General features: G+C 42.9%; 1 protein-coding gene across 3 annotated transcripts; it reads right to left on the bottom strand.

Annotated features, from left to right (window-relative positions):
• Positions 1-1673: 1673 nt before the first annotated feature.
• Positions 1674-20199, bottom strand: LOC148655555 (uncharacterized). Of its 3 annotated transcripts, none has more exons than XM_088642190.1 (5): positions 19950-20199; positions 17353-17791; positions 15416-15591; positions 14443-14548; positions 1674-4257 (listed from the first exon to the last, which is right to left on the bottom strand). In XM_088642190.1, exons 2-5 carry the CDS (start codon positions 17618-17620, stop codon positions 3707-3709), a joined length of 1101 nt encoding a protein of 366 aa, XP_088498316.1. In that variant the 5' UTR covers positions 17621-17791; positions 19950-20199; the 3' UTR covers positions 1674-3706. The 3 variants fall into 3 exon arrangements, with proteins under 3 accessions (XP_088498316.1, XP_088498317.1, XP_088498315.1); XM_088642191.1 differs by lacking the exon at positions 19950-20199 and adding an exon at positions 18955-19342; XM_088642189.1 differs by lacking the exon at positions 19950-20199 and adding an exon at positions 18274-18595.
• Between the last annotated feature and the right edge of the window lie 274 nt (positions 20200-20473).

The raw sequence follows: 20473 nt of genomic DNA, 5'->3' as shown, positions 1-20473 counted from the left end.
TTATCCTTAGTGCTGGGGAGCCTGAATCTAACTGTGTAAGCCTAATTATGTGTTCTGTTGTTTTTGTTGTTTCTATCTAGGCTGCACTAGGGCAAATTCCCGTCACCTTTGCCAACAAGGCAATAAAGTATTGAATTGAACTGTCCTGGTCAGACACACCTCTGTGCACCCCAGAAGAAAAACAAACAATGCCAAAACGCAGAGGACGCGCAAACTCATCACCGAAGGAGTGCCGTTCTAAAATCAAACCCAGGACTCAAGAGCTGTAAGCGTGAAACAGCACTAACCTCCAAATTGCCACCCTGTCCTAGAGCAGATGTTCATTAACTGCCGTACTGAAATTGGTGACCCACTCCCTGGACATCCTGGGGCCTGACTGAGCTGACTAACAGAGGAAAGGCAGATGGCTCCACACTCGCACACACATGGTCTCAAGGTCGCTTCTCTGCTGACTGCATGCAGAATAAAAGACAGATGAACGTACTCCTCGCACTCATGTATTGACTGCATCATGAATCTGAAAGTGAAGCACATGGCAAGCATTGCCAGCAACAACAAAAAAAGATAGCAGGGGGGTATACTACAGTATTCAGTCAGTATTTAACATCGGATAACTGTCGAGACATAAAAACATAAAGCTACCAAACTTCAGCCATGGAATGCATCAAATGAAGAAAGCGTGTTTAAACTTAGGTGTATCTCGTAAAAAGAAACAAGGGAACTCTTCAGATACAAACCCACAGGACTGTATGATAAATGAAAAGGATTGTTAATCTCAGAGGACTGGCTTTTTCAAGGTAAAGGACACTGAGGAAGCTGTTGCAGACACACACAGCTCTTCCATGTTCATTCAGGCTGTATAAGACAGATCCTGTCGCGATCACAAGCTCTGTGATCACTATAGGCTCATTGACCACAGGTATGTTACACGAGGAAATTATAAACCATAAAAGGCCTTTCGGTCTATTTAGTGTATTTTATTACTAATAGCCAAGATCTAAGGATTCCATTCAGCCTTTTCCTGAAAGAACCCAGGGAACTGGCTTCAACAATATGGCTGGGCAGCATGTTCCACACTCCCACAACCCCACAAGAAGCACCTCTTGCTAACAATTCTGATTCAGAGTTAGCTTACAGAATACTCTCTGGGCTTAAAACTCACATTATAAAATGTTTACAAAAATGGTAAGTAAAAAGGGAAAATCTTTCACATTCCTCGATGAACTGCCTCAGGGATATGGAGCCTCAACCATTAAAGACATTAGCAATTAAGACAGAATGAGATAATTATCTTGACGCGGTTTATGTGAACAGTTTGTAGACGAAGTTACTATATGACTAACTTTAAAGTAACTTTAAAGAAACTGTCTTAGATTCTTCGAACAAGGATATTCCTTCTGAAAAGACACAAGTCAAGGTCATCAGTTAAAATCCATTAGAAGCACTGCTATTCATCCTCATATCAGCACAGCTAAGACACAATGCACACGTCCTCCAAACCCTATAGACTATATGTTGCTTTTCACAAAGCTTAAGACCTTTGGTATGAACACATATTAAAATTGACTGTCTTCAGTCATGCGGTTGGTGTTTTTGTTAAGCTAAAATGAAGAGAATAAGCTTATTGGACAATTGCATTACAAACATTGGAAGCACTTCAACTTAAACTCATGTTCTTTAATATAAATTTATTGTCACTAATGATTCATTTTAATAGAAACAGTGCCCTACAAATTGAGTGAAATATGAAAAAGGGACAAACAATGCCACATCACAGAGAACTTTCAGATCGGATAAGGTATCTTGCTTATAGAATCTGAAAATGTTATATTGCAATTTTAATATCATTGCACATAGCAAATGAATATATTCATATGTGATTAGAATTCAATTCCAGAAAACATAACTGTTTTGACTATGGGAGGAAACCAGAGAACTTAAATGAAACCCTCATGAACACAGAGAGAACATACAAAATCCACACAGATAGCACCCCAGGAACCCAAGGCCCCAACACTGTGCAATGTTTTGTAAATCCTCCTCTGGCAGGTCATATGCTGACACACTCCTGTAGTGCTGTGAGGATCTGGCCTCTGGCTTTTCTGAGGACAATAAACCAATCCCTCCATCCAGAACAGCTCTTGGTCCTTCATACCCCTTGATTTCCATAGTGGACAGTGTTTCTGAATTCAACTGGATTAAGGTCTGGAGACTGAGATTGACAGCTGAGATCATGTCTTCTTTGTGCTGTTCCTTTGTCAATTCGTGTGTCAATTTAGAACATTGTCATGCTGGAGTGCACATGATCAAACTTGAATTTTTAGGCAGAAGGAACCTGGTGACTGGCCAGCATGTCCTGGTATGTGTTGGACATCATGTCTCTTCCTGTCTTAACAAGGGCAACGGGACCTCTAAATGCAAAACAACCCCAAAATATCATCATCATTATAACAGTAATGGGGCAATACAGTGACACTCTGGTTAGCATTGCTGTCTCACAGTGCTGTGGCCCTGGAAGTCCCCTGGAAGCAGAGACGATCCAAAAGGTAGTCAAACTGGAGAAGAGGTCATAGCTCTGCAACAAGTCCGGGCGATCCAGGTCTTACAAGGAAGATGTAAACTAAGCAAGAGGGAAATTCAGGAACAAGGTTGAGGGAAATAAGCAGCAAGTCAAGCCAGAGAACTTTTCAGAACAGGAGGGGAACAAGGCTAGAGACTTGAGAGGCTCACAGTCCAGACAGAGCCCTAAGCAGAGCCAGAGCAGCCCTTAAATATCCCTGAACCACCTGAAGTAGGCAAGTTAGTACATTGTCTCCAGGTGATCCAGGTCTCCTGTCACATTGATGTCCATGGCAACAGGCACTGAATGACAGGTGGGTGGAGCAGAGGCTAGCGCACCCCACAGAGCAGAAGGGACAAGCACAACAGAACATGCATGGAAACTTTTAAACAATGCACCAAACAAACTCTTACCCACTAATACAATCTTTGTCACGGCAAACCAAAATAATTCAAGTGCTGGATTTTAAGATGTCTTCTACAAAGTATTCAGAAAATCCGGTGTGATGTCACCACAACCAAAACACTAGTGACAAAATGTTTTAAAGCTCTTTGCAAACAAGTTCAAGCTGGCATGGGAAAGGACACCAACTTTCAAAGGGATTTAAAAGGATTGACTGTTACAGCTGTGCCAATTAGTGCTCCCAGGCAGACTCTTGACTAAGAATATCATAGCACTGATCATATGAGACACACAACGAATGCTAGACTTTCAATACAGGCAGAGTGGTGGCTCTGTGGCTAAGAATCTCCACCTGTGGCTGGAAGGTTGCCGGTTCAAATCCTGCAGCTGGCAAAGGAATCCAATTCTCTTGGGCCCCTGAGCAAGGCCCTTAACCCCAACTACTCCAGGGGTGCTGTACAATGGCTAACCCTGTGCTCTGACCCCAAGCTTCTCTCCCTGTCTGTGTGTCCCATGAAGAGCAAGCTGGGGTATGCAAAAAGATGGATTCCAATTGTATATAACCAATAAAGTGATCTTATCTTATCTATACAGCCTCCGGGGATCACAAAATAAATAACAAATAGCTCAGTTGAGTAGTTTAATTTGAATTCTAGGTTTTTGACTTTGCAATCAGTGAAAGGCACAGACAGAATTTCTTGTGCTCATGCCAGGGAGCAGGAAAAGACTGAGCCTGTCCAAGAACTAGGAGTCACTGTGATGACCTGAAGCTGCATTTTGCCTTCCTACATGAATGCGCTGGTGTCTTCGCAGGTTGCTTAAATGACTGAAGCTCTTCCCACACTGAGTGCAGGAGTGGGGCCTCTCCCCTGTGTGAATTTTCTGGTGGTCCTTCAGGACTCCCAGGCGGCTGAAGCTCTTCCCACACTGAGTGCAGGAGTGGGGTCTCTCCCCTGTGTGAATTTTCTGGTGGTCCTTCAGGACTCCCAGACGACCGAAGCTCTTCCCACACTGGCCACAGATATACGGTCTCTCTCCCGTGTGAATGCGGTAGTGTGCTTTGAGGTCACCCGAGTAGTTGAAGCTCTTCCCACACTGGGTGCAGCAGTGCGGTCTCTTCCCCGTGTGAATATGCCGATGCAATCTAAGGTGCGCCGCTCCATCCTGTCTGGTCCTGCACTGCATGGGAGGTGGATCCTTGATTTCCATAAGTGTGGGCACGGTGTCCAACCTCAGACCGGGGCCCTGCTGCCCCTCTGTGGAATTGGTATCCAGGAGAGTGCCGGCTTCTACAACTAGAGGGTGAAACCAAGGAAAGTGAGCAAAGACACACCAAGAAGAAAGGGGTTATTAATGACCGGTTCTGAACGAAAATACTTTTTGACCTTACCTGTCGCTGCTACAACCTCTCTACTGAATATCAATGGATGAACACAACATATATCGACAATAAATTATGGGTTGCTTGTAACTTTATAGGTTGTGTTTGGCGAATGAAAAACACATTCATGTTGGTATTCAGTTTAATTGTGTAATTGATGCTGTTATACAAAGAAACTTACATTTCCATACAGCTGGGTATTTAACTAGATCAGGGGCTCCCAACCAGGGTTCGAGAACCCCTAGGGGTTCGTGATGGTGAGCAGAGGGTTCACAGGATTGTGATGGAAACATCAATGTCAAATTAAATAGTCCTATTAATAAATAACAATGTCATAATAAGAATAAGAAAAACAACAATATTGATATTAATATTTTACCAAGTGAAAAGAAGCATGTTCAGAGGGCTGCTGTAGCATTTATCTAGATTTATTGAAAAGTTTGATTTAGTTACAATCTCAAGGGGATACTTGAGGCAAATAATTTAGGTTGAAGGGGTTCAGCTGACAAAAAAGGTCGGGAACCCCTGAAGTAGACCAATTCAGGTGAAGGTCCTTGTTCAAGGATACATCAGTGGCGTCTGACCTGAAAGTCGAACCCACAACCTTCCAGATCGGATCCTAGAGCCCTGATCTCAGATTCCCTTCACCCACTAAATCCTGGGAAGTTCTACCTCATCATTCACTCATTTTCTAACACAATTCAATATTGGACATTACTCACAATTTAGCCTGGAGGTTTATTTTATTTTCAGTTTCTTAAATTTAACTGCCATGCTGACGAAGCCAAATACCCCTGGATTCTTTCAAAAAAACAGCTGGACGAGATCATCTGATCAATAAGCTACTACAGGAACTACTGAACAGTCCAGATGTGCCGAATAGCCTCCTCTCATTTGTTAACTTTCTTATGTTCATATCATGATGTGGGACTACACTCTGCACGGGTCACAGGTCCAACACAGCATGTGCACACACAACGAAACTGTATGAAAATCTAGGATTTTACTACGTACGCTTGACCATAGTACTTCACCTGAAAGATTCAAGTAAAATACACAGGAACAAACTTAAGTCGCTTTGGATAAAACCATCAGACAAATAAGTGAGCTACTGTACCAAAGCAAATAAGAGGTACATTCAGTGCACATGAGGATATAATGTACAGTAGTAGTCAAAGTCGTCATAGACCAATTCACGCTGTTGCAAAAGTAACACAATCATTAATCAAGAACAAATTTCTTAAGTAGTTCACGAAGCATGACAATTCATGATAACTTCTTTACTTGTCCACCAAGTTTAAAAAAAAAGAGAGCAACCAGGTCATGTAGCTCACATGATCATGAAATTCCGTTACGGATTCGAAGGAAACGTTTACCAAATGTTCACGAACCTTTACACGAACTCAGATGACAATCTTCCAAATAAATTTAAAAAAATTGTTTTAAAACTGAGTTATAAAACTGCTGACGCCCAGAACCTTTATTGAACAGTTTTTCATAAAACATCCATATGTGACTTCATTTAAATTCCTCAGTATGGTTCAAACGCCTAACCTGGACACATGCTTGCGTGCAGTAGGACATCATCAGTGCGCTTGAACGATGTTCTTTTTGCGCGCCTCAGCACTTTCTGAATGTTCGAAGGAGCTTCTCGACGAATATTTTCTGCGTCACGACGGCACAATCTTCCCTGACCCGGGTCCCCAGTCGATGTGTTTTTTGTCGGGGTGAAAGGGTTTTTTTTTTGGTACATTTATTTGTAAGGTGTATATCTGTGAAGTTGTATTGGATGGACTTGCAGAGTTTTGTTTGTAGGCATTTAACGGATTTTGATATTTTGTTGTACCAAGAGAAAATTTGGAAAAGAAGCATTTATAGTAAATTAGTAATTCTGGGTAAATTTCACATTCATAAATTAAAATGGTCCAGTAATACTTCCTTTTTTAGTACTTTTAAGATGGAGTTGAACCGTTTATTTTAATTCTATTTAAAAAAATGAATAGTACAAAAAGCAAGATAACATTTGATATATGTAAAAATGAATTATATGTAAAAAAGAATTTGGTCAAATAATTTACTTCATTATCTCTGGCAGTTTCTGCTCCTCTAGTTGTATTTGTAAACTCTTTATACATTTAATAAACGTTTTACAAAAGGGTCCCCAGTCGATCCTGGCGTTGCGGGTCCAAGGTGGGGGCCCTCCCCGGAGCTGACGGACCTCTTCCCCGCTGGCGGGGCGCAGGCGGAACCAGCGCCGGCCCGCTGCGGGTGTCCGCCGCCCGGCCTCACGCACCCTGTGCTCCTGGTTCTTCAGCTCGTCCCGCTGATCCTTCGCCACCTCCTCGGGGCAGAGCAAGGGGGGACACGTCCGCCGGGCCGTCCCGGGTTCATTTTTGGCGTCAGCCTCTCCTTTTTATTGATGGGCTCACCCCGGGAGCCTTTAAGGAGCTGCGGGCCACCCGGAACTTTCATTACCTTCGGTGGATACGGCCCCTTAGGAAGTCGGGATTTTTGCAAGAAGTAAAGGGTTTAAAATTTAAGCGTTAAGAATTTAAAACGTTTTCCTGCACGTTAGCCTGAAAGACCCTGGTTTTGGAAGAGCAGGGCGTAAACATACATACCATACAGTCATGTTAATGGTGCCGACTGATTTCTTTACAACGCAACAAAGAAACTGCAGCAACAAAACAGTTCACCGTCTTGTTTCAGCTGACTGCAGATCTTAAAATGAGAACTTCCTCCTATCACTTTCCTTGCTGAACTCACAGCAGTCCTTAAAAAACCCTCCTCTATGGTTAGACAAAACTGTAGTCTGCTACAGTCCCACATAAAACATCTTTTTTCCAACATTCTTTGAAGTGCAATAAATAAATTACACATATTGGACAATGATATCTCTTCTGAGCTCCCTGAACACTCATGCAGTTCAACAAGTGGCTGGTAAAAAATACAGCAAGCTTATGAATGCTTATTGTCACTAGTCAGACTGCACGACATATGTAACCTATATCATTTAGATAGTGTTTTATTAACAGTATTTTTTATTAATTAGTATTAATAATTAAGTTGCACACTTGTCTCTGGCATTTACCTGTTGCTATCCAAAGCTCCAAGAACATTAAACCCACTGACTCCCAACACAATTTCCATTCAGTCAGCTATGTGCATTCCTAAAATAATTATGCTGCTTATACTACAGTATTAACATTCCTATAATCTTACTAATTGAAAAGTTGGGGTCAGTATCAGGTTTCCTATCGGTGACAAATTTAAACAACTGGTGAAGCCACATGAGACATTGTGTTTATTAAGGGCTGTATTCATCAAATGTTTATGTCAGGTATGTTTGACCACTGGTATTGTCAAATAAAAAACACAAACTCCCAATTTTAGCCAAGAACATTTTTCAGCAACTCAAATCACTGTCCTTTTAGATCTCACTTTACAAAGTTTTTGACTCCCTTATTAGGAAAAAAGCAGATGTCAGTTTAGCATAATAGTTAAAGTTTTATGAAAAGAGCACTGTCTTAAAGCATCACAGATTACTACCGCGTTTGCAGAATTGCAGTTACTCAATATTATAGCTGCTGCCATAATCAACAAATCATCTGGATCACTATGAGCCAAAAACAGTTTCACTTCATCCTGAAAAATTATTTGAAGGAAAACAGAGTTGCTGCTATGTACTTTGGACCAACGAAACTCACAAAACTGAAGTGGTCAGCAGCTCAAAAAATCACCTGCAAGTCAAAAAACAAACAAGAAATATGCAATCTGATTCAGCTACTATACAGTTCAACTCTGGAAACACAAACCAGAGGGCACTAGTGGAAACTGCATGGAAGTGTCTTTAAAACCTTTACACAACGGGTGGTGGGAGACTGGAACAAGCTACCCAGCCATGTTATTGAAGTCGATACCCAGGCGTCGTTCCAGAAAGGGCTAATGAACTCCACGGATGAACTACTGGCTTCAAAATCGCTTCCTCTAATTTGTGATATTTTAATGTTCTGACAGCATTTTCATCAAAAGCATAAAAGTAGTGTTTCATCTCATAAAGACTACCCACTCATAATGCACCACCTGCCTTCCAGATGCCAAGGAAGCCTTTCATTCTGCAATATACAGCTGACGAGAGGTGACAGCTCCACTCTCAGGCTTGTTCCAATAACAATAAATTCTCAGGCTTGTTCCAATAAATTCAATAACATCAATGGTGCCCACTAGGGATAGGTCAGTTGTTTAAGGTGGATGTTGTTTTTCGTTTGCTTTAGTCAGTGAAAAGGCACAGGGACAGTTTTCATTGACTGTGTTGACTGCAGTTGCTAAATAAGAAAAAAGTTCCAGAACGGATATATATTTCCTTTATAAAAGTGTTTTTGGGCTGAACAACTGTCATTAGTGATTCAGCAGACATTTAGTAACAGACTCCCTTTCCTATTAGTCTGCTAAACCCAGGGTTTTCTGTACTGCATTCAGAAGTTACACAACCCAGCAAATAAAGTACTTTCCTTACAGAAATTTCATGTAGGAACGACAGATGACAAATTGAATGACTTTTTCATCAAAATGTCTTTTATTGGAAATAAAGGTGTTTTTGAGTTATAAAGTTTGAGTTGTAAAGTGGACCACGTATGTCCTAGGGGCTTCCAAATACTCACCAATGCCACAGGGAAAATATTTGCTCACCTTTTGTTGCAAAGGTTGCCAATTATAAATATGATACATAAGATAAAATTTTCACAGGTGAGAGACATCTGAAACTTAATCAGGGTAAATGTTTTAATAAAATGCAATATATTCTGTGGCTTTTTACAATATTTATTATTTCAATTATACTGTACATTGCTAAATGACAGATTTACCATCTGATTCTTGGCCTAAAGCTTTGCTATAATGTTATTTTTATTTGTAAAAAAAGCTTTGCAGTATTGCATTCAGGATGTTAATATTTACTGTAGATAGCGGAAATGCTCAGTTGACACCCCAGGTAGGGTTAGGATCAGCATTCACACACTACGTAGACAATCATTAAGCTCAGGGCTGGATTGAGAGGCCCAAGTCAGGTTTAGGACGAGTGGTTTTTACCTCCTATCTGAATTTTTTTTTTCGGAAACTCCCTGGGGCATGGATGGTGTGGCGCACCACGCGGTAATTGTATCCCAAAACTGAGTCGGTGAGATTAAAAGTTGTAACCAAGCATTATTGAATCTCATTCAAATGCAAGTCCTTCTATCCGTGGTCCTGATTGTTTCCCACTCATTCTGTTTGGTTTGGGGAACATGTCAAAATCCTATGCCCAGAGAAGCTCAGATATACTGTAAGTCGTTTTCAGAGGCCTTCTAAAATTGATGACCAGGTAATCTGACCAGTGAAATCAGAGAACAAGCCAGGCAGGATCACAAGCCAGACAGGCACTGCCTCAGGCTCCTGTAATGAATGAAGTACCTCGCACTCAGAGGCCAGACTGAGCATCTGTCACAAGCTGGTAATGCAGGAGACCCACGCAAATGCTGCACGATTTCCCTCCTGGGAAAAATCAACAGGTAAAGGCACTTCTTCCTACATGGAAATACACTAAAACCCAGAACAGGAGGGAGTTCTTTACAAAAAGAGCTGTGGGAAAAGTTACCCAGCCATGTTGTCGAAGCTCAAACTCCAACTTCTTACAAGAAGAGATTCTTCTTCCAAGATGAGATCCTTGAATTAATTATCTACCATCATACGGTCTAGGCGGGCCGAGTGGTCTCCTCTTGTTCTTAATACGGTTGCGAAGAATGCAGATGAACCCTTAGAGTGAATGCTGTCCCCCAAGCCAAACATCACCGTATCAGGTGTGTGCGTTTTGGTGGTCCATCATCGTTATTGGCCCTTCCGGGCTCCTGTGATGTACAGGAGCTCCTGGTGGACAAGCCTGCTCAGTCCCCAAAACCTGTCCTTCACATAGGAATAATTACAAATAATTCCCCTTCTTCTTCATCGCCTGGGGACCGACTCTTCCAGTCTTCTTAATCGACTGGACGATCCGGAACAGCTGAATTCCTGACAAAACTCCTTTCTCTTCCTTAAAAATAAACTATTACTAACATACCCTGACACACTAAACCAGGATCAGCCGCTCAATAAAAGGTCAGGCTTCTCCTTTAATAGGAAAATATATGTCCCACACCACACTGGGGCCCAATTTCCAACTATAATCAGCACCACTCTCCAACCTGACAGAGACTATGGAGGATTCAAATTAAATCCAGGAAAATATAGATACAAAATACTAAATTCACTCTGGACCTATCAGTTGCTTGTTAAAGTGACTCCACTCCAAAACAATGATACTTGCAAGTTTCTTCTATAATCTCTCTTAGATCAATTTAACTTGACTGGAATTAGGGCTACAGGCTGGCAGTTAGTGTTAAAATACTAGTGTAAATTATCAACGTCCTGTGCTATCTCAGCTCCTTACAGTTCATTCTCCTCCTAACTCAACCCTCTCCCTGACCTGCAGGTGATTAGATGCAGCCCCCCGCCTACGCACACCTGACTACTAATAAAACCTGACAGTAAATTCTGTGGAAGGTTGGATTATTAACTGGACCAATCAAATTGGTTATTTTTCCTTCCAGTGGTAATCCAGTGAAACAGGAAACGCATCAGGCAATCAAGACAGGTGTGTCCAGTTTTCACTCCAGAGGAGGCCTTGGCCAAAACCCAGGTTTCAACCATCACAGCCCTGTAGAGGCATCACTAGAACAAGCCAGGGGTACGGCACAGTTCTCTGTGAAAGGGCTGAGCAGCCATATCACTCTGCAACTCACAACTGGCACCCCACTGAAGCTCAGCAGGTGTGAGCCTGGTCAGTGCCTGGATGGGAGACCTCCCGGGAAAAACTAAGGTTGCTGGTGTTAGAGGGGCCAGTAGCTCACCTGCAGTCTGTGTGGGTCCTAATGCCCCAGTATAGTGACAGGGACACTTTACTGTAAACAGGCGCTGTCCTTCGGATAAGTAAAACCAAGATCCTGACTCTCTGTGGTCATTAAAAATCCCAGGGTGTCTCTCGAAAAGAGTAGGCGTGTAACCCCAGTGTCCTGGCCAAATTTCCCATTGGCCCTTACCAATCATGGCCTCCTACTAACCCCCATCTATGAATTGGCTTCATTACTCTGCTCTCTGAAGCTGAAGTGGGGTGAGTGTTCTGGCGCACTATGGCTGCCGTCGCATCATCCAGGTGGGGCTGCACACTGGGGGTGGTGGAGGGGATCCCCATTACCTGTAAAGCACTTTGAGTGGAGTGGCCAGAAAAGCACTATATAAGTGTAAGAAATTAAATTTAATTAATTAGTTCTCCTAGTAGTGCCAGGTTTGGGCAATTCAGGGTCACCAAGTGTGTCCTCGGCCTGTCAAGCATCAGTGATCCCCTGGAGTCCTGAAAGCTTACTGTGCTGTCGGCGAAAGAGGCATCACTCCTACAGTGGGAAGTCTCCTGTGCATTGTGGATCTTGCGATTTGTCAAAGGCAGAGCAGCTCTGACAAGCAGGCAGGCTGGGTGATGCTCTCACCCATCCCATGTGGTACCAGGGGCTGTGTTGACTAACAATCAGCTAGGAGAACTGAAAAGTGACCACTGCCAGGAAGCACATGCACTTATTTGCCATTGCACATGCTGTGTCATTGATTGCATTATGCAATTTGGAGAAATCATTTTCAAATAAAATGACAACTTGACACTCCAAGAAAATATCTTGAAAGCTTGGAGGTGCATTCATACAAAAAAAATCCTGTTCTCACCAAATCAGTACTTATTTCTTTCCATGTGTGCTTACTAAAAACACTGCCCTTCAAATGCTTTTCAGTTCAAGCAAGCAGTTAATCTGCCCAGTGAGTTGTCATTCAGCTCCCATAACTTGTTTGTGCGTATTCTGTGTGTATTGTACCTCTCGTTTTCTGTATGAAAAGAACTTGTCCCAGCTTTTATTTTTTTTATTTGGTTGATGCAGTTATCCAAAGCACCTTACATTTGCACCCATATACTGTACACAGTGGGATCTTTTACTGGAGTAGCTGCAGTGAGGTAGCTTGCTCAAGTGTGAAACAGCAGTGTCACACCTGGGATTTGAACCCACAACCTTCCACTTAACGTCCAGAACCTTGACAGCTGTGCCACGGCGCTGCCCAATTATCTCTCTGGTCCTGGTTTCCTTAACTTTAATCAGCTATCTTCAGGCTCTTAAAAACTGGATTAAATTCTTACTATTTTGTGATCTCTTAGATGCAGAAATGTTTGAAAATAATAATACATAAACACTTACTAATCTGGCAAAACACTGTTATTCAAAGGGACTTCAAATTGCATCCAAAGATGAAAAGGATGCAGGAGTAAAAACAGTATTAAAAGCAATACCTTACCCTTTGTGACACAAAAAAGTAAGATTCATTAAAATATGAAAATACATTCAAAACTGGGAATCTTTTAAGTGTTACAATCTGTTTTTCACCATGACTTAGAAGCAGTCTTGGATGATCTTAACAAGAGAATTATACCAGTTGAGGACCCAGAACACAGGGGGCCTGATCATCATGAGAATAAATGAAAGACCACAGTAAACTACAGATGATGATGTAAATACTAGCAAAAGACCAAGTCCTTCAGATTAGATGTTAAAAACATTAATAAGAAAAACAACAAGCAAGGCTTTACAATGGTCAGTTCTTCACAAAATAAAGGGAACAACATCTCTTTACAAGAAAACAAACAAACCTTAAATAACAACAATCTGGCAAATGATAGAAACATACTACTGTAACTTCTTATGCAGACATCAAGGATCGGAGTTGATTCAATGGCTACAAGTATGGGAAAGCTCTGAGAATGGTCCTGAGACTACAACAAGAACCTGGCTCACATGAATGAAAGAGCTTACAAGATGTGTTGGGTTTTGTCCCAGTACAGCATCCCAGGGGCTATCAGTGAAATTGTGCTCTATGGTTTGAGAGCACGTACATTTCTGAAAGCAACTTCTCAACAATGCAGAGTTGTTTTTTTTAAATCAACAGTTCCTCTGTCTCATGCAATAAAAATTACATACATGTGCCTCTTTGTACATGTGTCATTAAACCTAAACAGGATAATTTGCAGGTTTCTAACTGAAAACATTACACAAGACTTTTACATAAACAGGTGTGGGAGTATGTTACAAGTTACATACTTAAGAAGTTACTCAGATGTGCTGCTGAAGCCGATATCCTGTCAGGGTTTTGAGAGTATGGTACAATCGACTATTTATTGAAGTCAATACACTGGTTTCTTTCAAGAAGCAAGCAAGCAAGGTTGTTATGTGAACATGAAAATCAGTCTTTGCTTAGCCATTCTGAGCTCTGAACCTGAACAGTAAAAGTCCAAAAAGCTTATTAAACAGTAAGTATATGCTAAAGTCATGGATAACAAATTGCCTACAGTTATCTGTTGCTGTGTTATTGCTATGCGTGTCAAAGCCTTTGTCACTGTATCTTGCTCCTCACTGGACAGCTGAATCAGGAAACATTAACAATTAACAATATATAAACCAGAATCAAATGCACAAATGAGAAAAATATAATGTATCACTTTATTTAAGCTTATTGCTCCAATAAATAAAGTCCAAACAAAATATTGCTTGATCCTGGGTAAATTTTGCTGTAGTCTGTTGTGCTGAATAATCAGATAAGATGGTTATCAAGTTCCATAACCCCAAAAACTTGGAAAATAATCGCAGTAACATCTTAAACGATATAGAAATAAATCTCTCCCAGATGCGAGCTAAACTTTGAACAACAAAAACAACTGTGTTACTGTTTGTTAGGTGTACCACAATTTCATTCACATTCTGGACACAGTGTGTTACTGTCTGTGCAGTGTACCACATGTGCATTCACAGTGGACACAGTGTGGTACTTTCTCAGTAAGAAACAGACCTTCACCCTTTGTATGTTAGTAGTTAGTCTGCGTCAAACTGGAATCCAGAATCTGAAAATAACCTAACCTTTTCAGGCAGGTACTTCTGTAGACATTTTTCAAAACATAAAATGTTTCCTAACTGCAAAACAACTGCAGACTTAATGCACGTACTTGTGAAAAGCAGTCGATCCTGCCAGTGCCTGCCAACCGAGACCTCTTCGGATGTCTCCTCTTTGATAACAAGCGGTTCAGGACTGTGATCCCCAAGGTCTACATCCTGGGAAGATAAGAGCACAGATTTTACTTTAAACGCAGCTCTGTCTTTTCAACATTAATGCAGTTCACAATCACACATCAGAATTTCTTTAGAGGCTCAAGGACTGTTACATATAGTGTAGAGTGATCCCATCTGCACCTCCACATGGTGATGTGTCACTTACTCACTCGGGGCTCACTGAGGACTTGTACTTGGAGAAGCAAAAGACTGGGATTGTCTTTAACTGTGATTTCATCCATCACTGCTGAGGAAGCTGTGTATTCCCAGTCCCAGCCGTGGCAACATGGAGCCCATCCTGGAGCACAGGGTGCAGGTGGACCCAGAGCCTGGATGGGACGCCAGTCCAGGAAAGGTTTCTAACTCAAGACGCCAGCGTCCACCCAGCATGACAGGGCCGGCATCCAGGGCATCTCCCAGCTGCTGCACAAACCTACAGTCTGCTTTGGCAGACTGCGTGCTTGTGGTCTGTGGAGGGCCTTGACCTACACTTAGTGAGCACATTTCATGTTAAAGAGAGGGTACAGACACCTCTCGTGTGGAATCTGTCTTTCGAGGATGAGAAAGAAAGGTGTGACATGTCTGAGCAGGCTGAATAATGGAATTTGCATTCTGTGCTCAAACCATGTCCATGCATATTCTGTTTTTAAATATATATTCTGTGCATCCTCCTCCTTAACACAACATTTATGATAGCACTAGTTGCTAAAGCCAGTGTCTAAAATGCCCTCACAAATACTGACGTCTCAGAGCAGACTCAGAGGATGTAAGCAGATTTCTCTCTCTGCTCTTCAAGGGTCTTGGCAAAATAAAAAATATTTCAAATAATTTTAGAGAACAACAACAATGGGGTTGACGTGGGCCACTAACTTCCTCTTTAACGATGACAGCCTGCAGCTCAGCTGCCTCCTCTGTAGGGCAGACTGGACGCACACCAGCGACTTCCTCACTCTCCACGGCGCTGGGCTCCTTGACTTCCCACAGGCTGTCACACCATTCTCTGCCAAAGCCTTCCCTCACAGAGGAGGCCCTTTTTTTCTTCACTCCTGTGAGGAAAACAATGGCACAGAATAGAATGAAGTATTAATGCACAGTACCCTCATGGTACAGGGTGACTATGTCATTCTGTTACATGTCCCCTGGCCTTGTCCTGGAGGGACAATGTGTCTTTAAAACAGAAGCAGGGAGAAGAACAGGGAAAAACTGTTAAATTGGTACAATTAAGCCACTAATGAACTGATTATGGATTCTGGTTTTTGCATGCCAAACAGGGCTGAAAACTTGTGGACACACCAGCTTTCTAGGACTAGAATTGGACAGCCTTGATGCATACACACTGGCACTCCTGGACTTGGACTTCATGTTCCTGCTAAAGACAGACCTTCCCTATCAGAGCAGGACTGGACAACCTTGCTACAGACAGACCTTCCCTATCTGAGCAGGACTGGACAGACTGGCTACAGACACACTGTCCATATTAGACTGGGACTGGACAGCTGTGCTACAGACATACCGTCCTTATCAGACCGGGACTGGACAGACTGGCTACAGACACACCGTCCCTATCAGACCGGGACTGGACAGACTGGCTACAGACACACCGTCCCTATCAGACTGGGACTGGACAGCTGTGCTACAGACATACCGTCCCTATCAGACCAGGACTGGACAGCTTTGCTACAGACAGACCGTCCCTATCAGACCAGGACTGGACAGCAGTGCTACAGACACACCGTCCTTATCAGACCGGGACTGGACAGACTGGCTACAGACACACCGTCCCTATCAGACCTGGACAGCCGGGACTGGACAGCCTTGCTACAGACAGACCATCCCTATCAGACCAGGACTGGACAGACTGGCTACAGACAGACTGTCCCTGTCAGACCAGAACTGGACAGCAGTGCTACAGACACACCGTCCCTATCAGACCAGGACTGGACAGCAGTGCTACAGACACACCGTCCCTATCAGACCAGGACTGGACAGCAGTGCTACAGACACACCGTCCCTATCAGACCAGGACTTGTCAGACTGGCTACAGACAGACTGTCCCTGTCAGACCAGAACTGGACAGCAGTGCTACAGACACACCGTCCCTATCAGACCAGGACTGGACAGACTGGCTACAGACAGACTGTCCCTGTCAGACCAGAACTGGACAGCAGTGCTACAGACACACCGTCCCTATCAGACCAGGACTGGACAGACTGGCTACAGACACACCGGCCCTCGAGGAAAATATCAGACATGTCCACGGGAGGGTACAACAAAATATCAGGGGGTCAGTGCTTTTCTTTCTGCTCAGGTCCAGTTGATTACATTTCAGCAAACAACTGTGTGAGGGCAGCCCTAACACTACTCAGCGCAGGACTGATATCACTTACAAAACCCATTCAATTTTGTAAGAGATTACCTGTGGGTTGTGGGATCATAGAACAGGTTACCCAGAAATAATTTGGCTATTTCAAGAGACAAAGACATGAAATTCTCAGATCCATTGCTCATAAACTACCAAACAGGCTGTATGTGCTGCACTGCCACACATGGGCACGTCTGATACAGTGCTCTTCCCACCAGAGGCCATTTCTTGGGCAGCTTGTTCCATACTCCCACAACCCTCTGTGTAAAGAAGAGACTCCAATCCTGACTATAGGATTTCAGGGTCATAGAGCACAACCTGTTCTTCAGCGGTGCCTCAACTGGTTGAGACGCGATTAAACAGAATTCATTTGTGAATAACTGTTTCAGAGACGGGGTGCCAACACTTTGATCTGCAACCTGTTAGATAGGCAGAACCAACTTACCGCCTCCACCTCCTCTCAGTTCTCTCCCTGCGGTCTCCACACAGGCCTGAACTCCCACACAGCGGCTGCTCGCTCCTGACAACCTGGACTCCGATAACTGCAGCCTTAGCTTGAGGGCGTCGTTTTCCTTCATGGTTTGGGCGATCGCCACCTGCAGGTTGGCGAAGCTGCCCTCCACGAGCTTGGTTATTTCATACACCGCTGCCTTGAACAGGATGTCCATGACAGAGGCGAGCTGGGACTGAAAGCCCACCGTGGACTCTGACATACTGCCGCCTGGCTTCACGGATTCTCAGCGTGTCCCAGGGAACTGGCTTTTTCTTTTAGAATCTGTCCGGTTCTCCCCAGAGCAGGAATGAGCCTTATTAGAACTCAGCGGTGCACATGTATCATGTAGATCCAATCTTCTTCGCTGTTCTAATCATCTTTAATTGACCATCTGGACAAAACGAAAAAGCATGTAGTTATATTCAGTTGCCCTGAAAATAAGGTTTACTTTTAGAATGACAATTTTGAGAAATTAGGTGTTAATCAGCAATTACGTCTTCCTATGAATTTTTTTTTACGAATTCCTATGAATTACAATAACTCACGAAGAGGAACCAAAATAAACAAGAAAAGACAGTCTGCTTTGTTTTTTTCTTTGCCTAAAATATTTTTAACGGTGGGCAGAAAAATTCACCACAGACATGTTATCTGCCCAAAATAGTATCCCCTTACATATGTCTGTCTCCCACGGAAGCCACACTCACTTATGTGATACCCCAGGGGTACACTTCGTTTTAAAATGACACACGAGTTCATCAGTAATAAGAATAACGCTATTTCAAACCTACCCGACACGTAAACACTAACCAATAAGGTTAACTGCCTTGTACGAAATACGAATGCAATAAGTTTAAAAAATCGTTATGAGAATACCTTATTTGAAACCGAATCAGGTTCTGTTATTCAGCAGCAGGATCCTTTACCAAGGTGTATCAAGCATTGATTACCATCAAAACAAAGAGACGGACATATTTCGCAGCACACACCCCGACCAGCTGGTTCCGCTGGTGAAACTAACTCAGCGTCCCGCCGGAAACCCGTGCTGCACACCGAGTTCCACAGCCATCTAACAGCTACAACCACCCGCTATCATTCACATTTTTATCTCGGTCGGAAACATCTAGGGACAAGTCATCCCTGTCCCGTCGTAGGCCAATCTGAATGTGCAGACTGACACCGCACTTGGCAGTTTCCTCTTCTTTTCTATGCTCGCCAGGTTACGTCGTGGAGTCTAACATATAGTTTCATTTTCAACAACCGCTTAGCGCAATACAAAGTCGTGGTGAGACAGCTTATAACCTAGACGTCAGCAGGCGCAAGGTATGGTGATATAACGGAGGGGATGGAAAACATTTCATTTCGAAATTCTAAATATGAGAAAATTGCAAATTATTTCAATACTGTCTGCCTGGGAAGAGTCTCTGCTCGGCCGGGGAGCGTAGGAGGTCTGGATCGATGCAAAATTCTACTAAAACTCCGTTTACAATTTAAACGTGTCCGGAATGTTTAGTTCGTCTGTAAAAAGAAAATTAAAAACTGCTGGCATGTGCTTACCTGTCGAGTCCAACCAGATTTGTGAACACGCCGATCTCCGCTTAGACTGTATTTGATTTTCTTATACCCTTATTTCACATCCATTTTAACTAGTTTTAGTCGCTAACGTTTAATACGGAGTGTTCATGCTTTCCTATCTTTCACTGGGCTTCAACAAGGTCCTGTCATGATTCTGCAACAGCGAGCAGACCGTCACAATGTCATTCACTGTTCTAATCGTGTAATCGACTCCAATACCCAATTTAATTCTAAATACTTTAAGACATGAAAAGGAGGGTATTTTTATATTTTAGCATTTTGCATTAGTGTCTGTGATCATCCATTTCTTGTGTTACAGTAGAGTTTTACTGGATGTTTTTGTTTCCTCGCAGCTCTCGAACTCAAGACACGTTAAATTGGATTTCCTATCTTCTTAACCGACTGTTACAATCATCCCTACCCTTTAACCAGCAGCTCTCTCACCCTGCAGCTCAGCAGGTGTGAGCCTGGTCAGTACCTGGATGGGAGACTCCTGGGAAAAACTAAGGCTGCTGCTGGAAGAGGCCGCTCACCCTGCGGTCCATGTGGGTCCTAATGCCCCAGTATAGTGACGGGGACACTATACTGTAAACAGGTGCCGTCCTTCAGATGAGATGTTAAACCAAGGTCCTGACTCTCTGTGGTCATTAAAAATTCCAGGACATTTCTCAAAGTATAGGGGTCTTAACTGTCCTGGCCACATTTCTGGCCAGTTTAATAGGCCCCCTAATAATCCTCATCTCTGAACTGGCCTCATCACTTTGTTCTCCCCACTGATAGCTGGTGTGTGGAGAGTGTTCTGGCGCACTATGGCTGCTGTCACATCATCCAGGTGGGGCTGCACACTGGGGGTGGTGGAGGGGATCCCCATTACCTGTAAAGCGCTTTGAGTGGAGTGTCCAGAAAAGTGCTATATAAACATAAGGATTATTGCTTTTCAAATGACAAAAGCCTTATGATTATTTAATCATTCTTACCTTCTTCCATTTACAGACTTCAGAGCAACTTTCTTTTGCATTTCCTTCTAGTAAGGAGGACAGCTTTTTACCTCCTGCTTGTAAACAACACCGAGGACAACTCCTGTAGCGAGCGTCTGTTGCTTCACATAAGCATATGCCATTCCTTTTGTGGCCAGCAGATGTCCCTATAATGCTTCCTTTTCACCCATAGGATAATTTTTTGCCTTTTCCAATTGCAGTAGTCCTACCACTTACAGTCACTTGTTTTCCGTTTGCTATTCCAGTTGACTCAGAAGGACTACATGAAGGGTGACACCGTTCATGTCCTAAATCACATATCATAAAAATATTTTTTGTGATACATCACATCATCAAAACTGGGCAAAATATTTATTTTAACATTGGCTATGGCACAGACACGAATGGCACCTGTTCAAAGCATTATCTCAAAGGAATTAACAATGTCACCTCAGCATATTAATTGGTGATTTAAAGAAAGCCACATCTGGTTGTATTTGCAAAATCAATTGCAGCAGTATGCA

Source organism: Lepisosteus platostomus, chromosome 8, assembly GCF_059453375.1.
Source record: "Lepisosteus platostomus isolate fLepPlt1 chromosome 8, fLepPlt1.hap1, whole genome shotgun sequence".
Classification (NCBI taxonomy): domain Eukaryota; kingdom Metazoa; phylum Chordata; class Actinopteri; order Semionotiformes; family Lepisosteidae; genus Lepisosteus; species Lepisosteus platostomus.
This window is presented reverse-complemented; position numbering and strand designations above follow the sequence as displayed.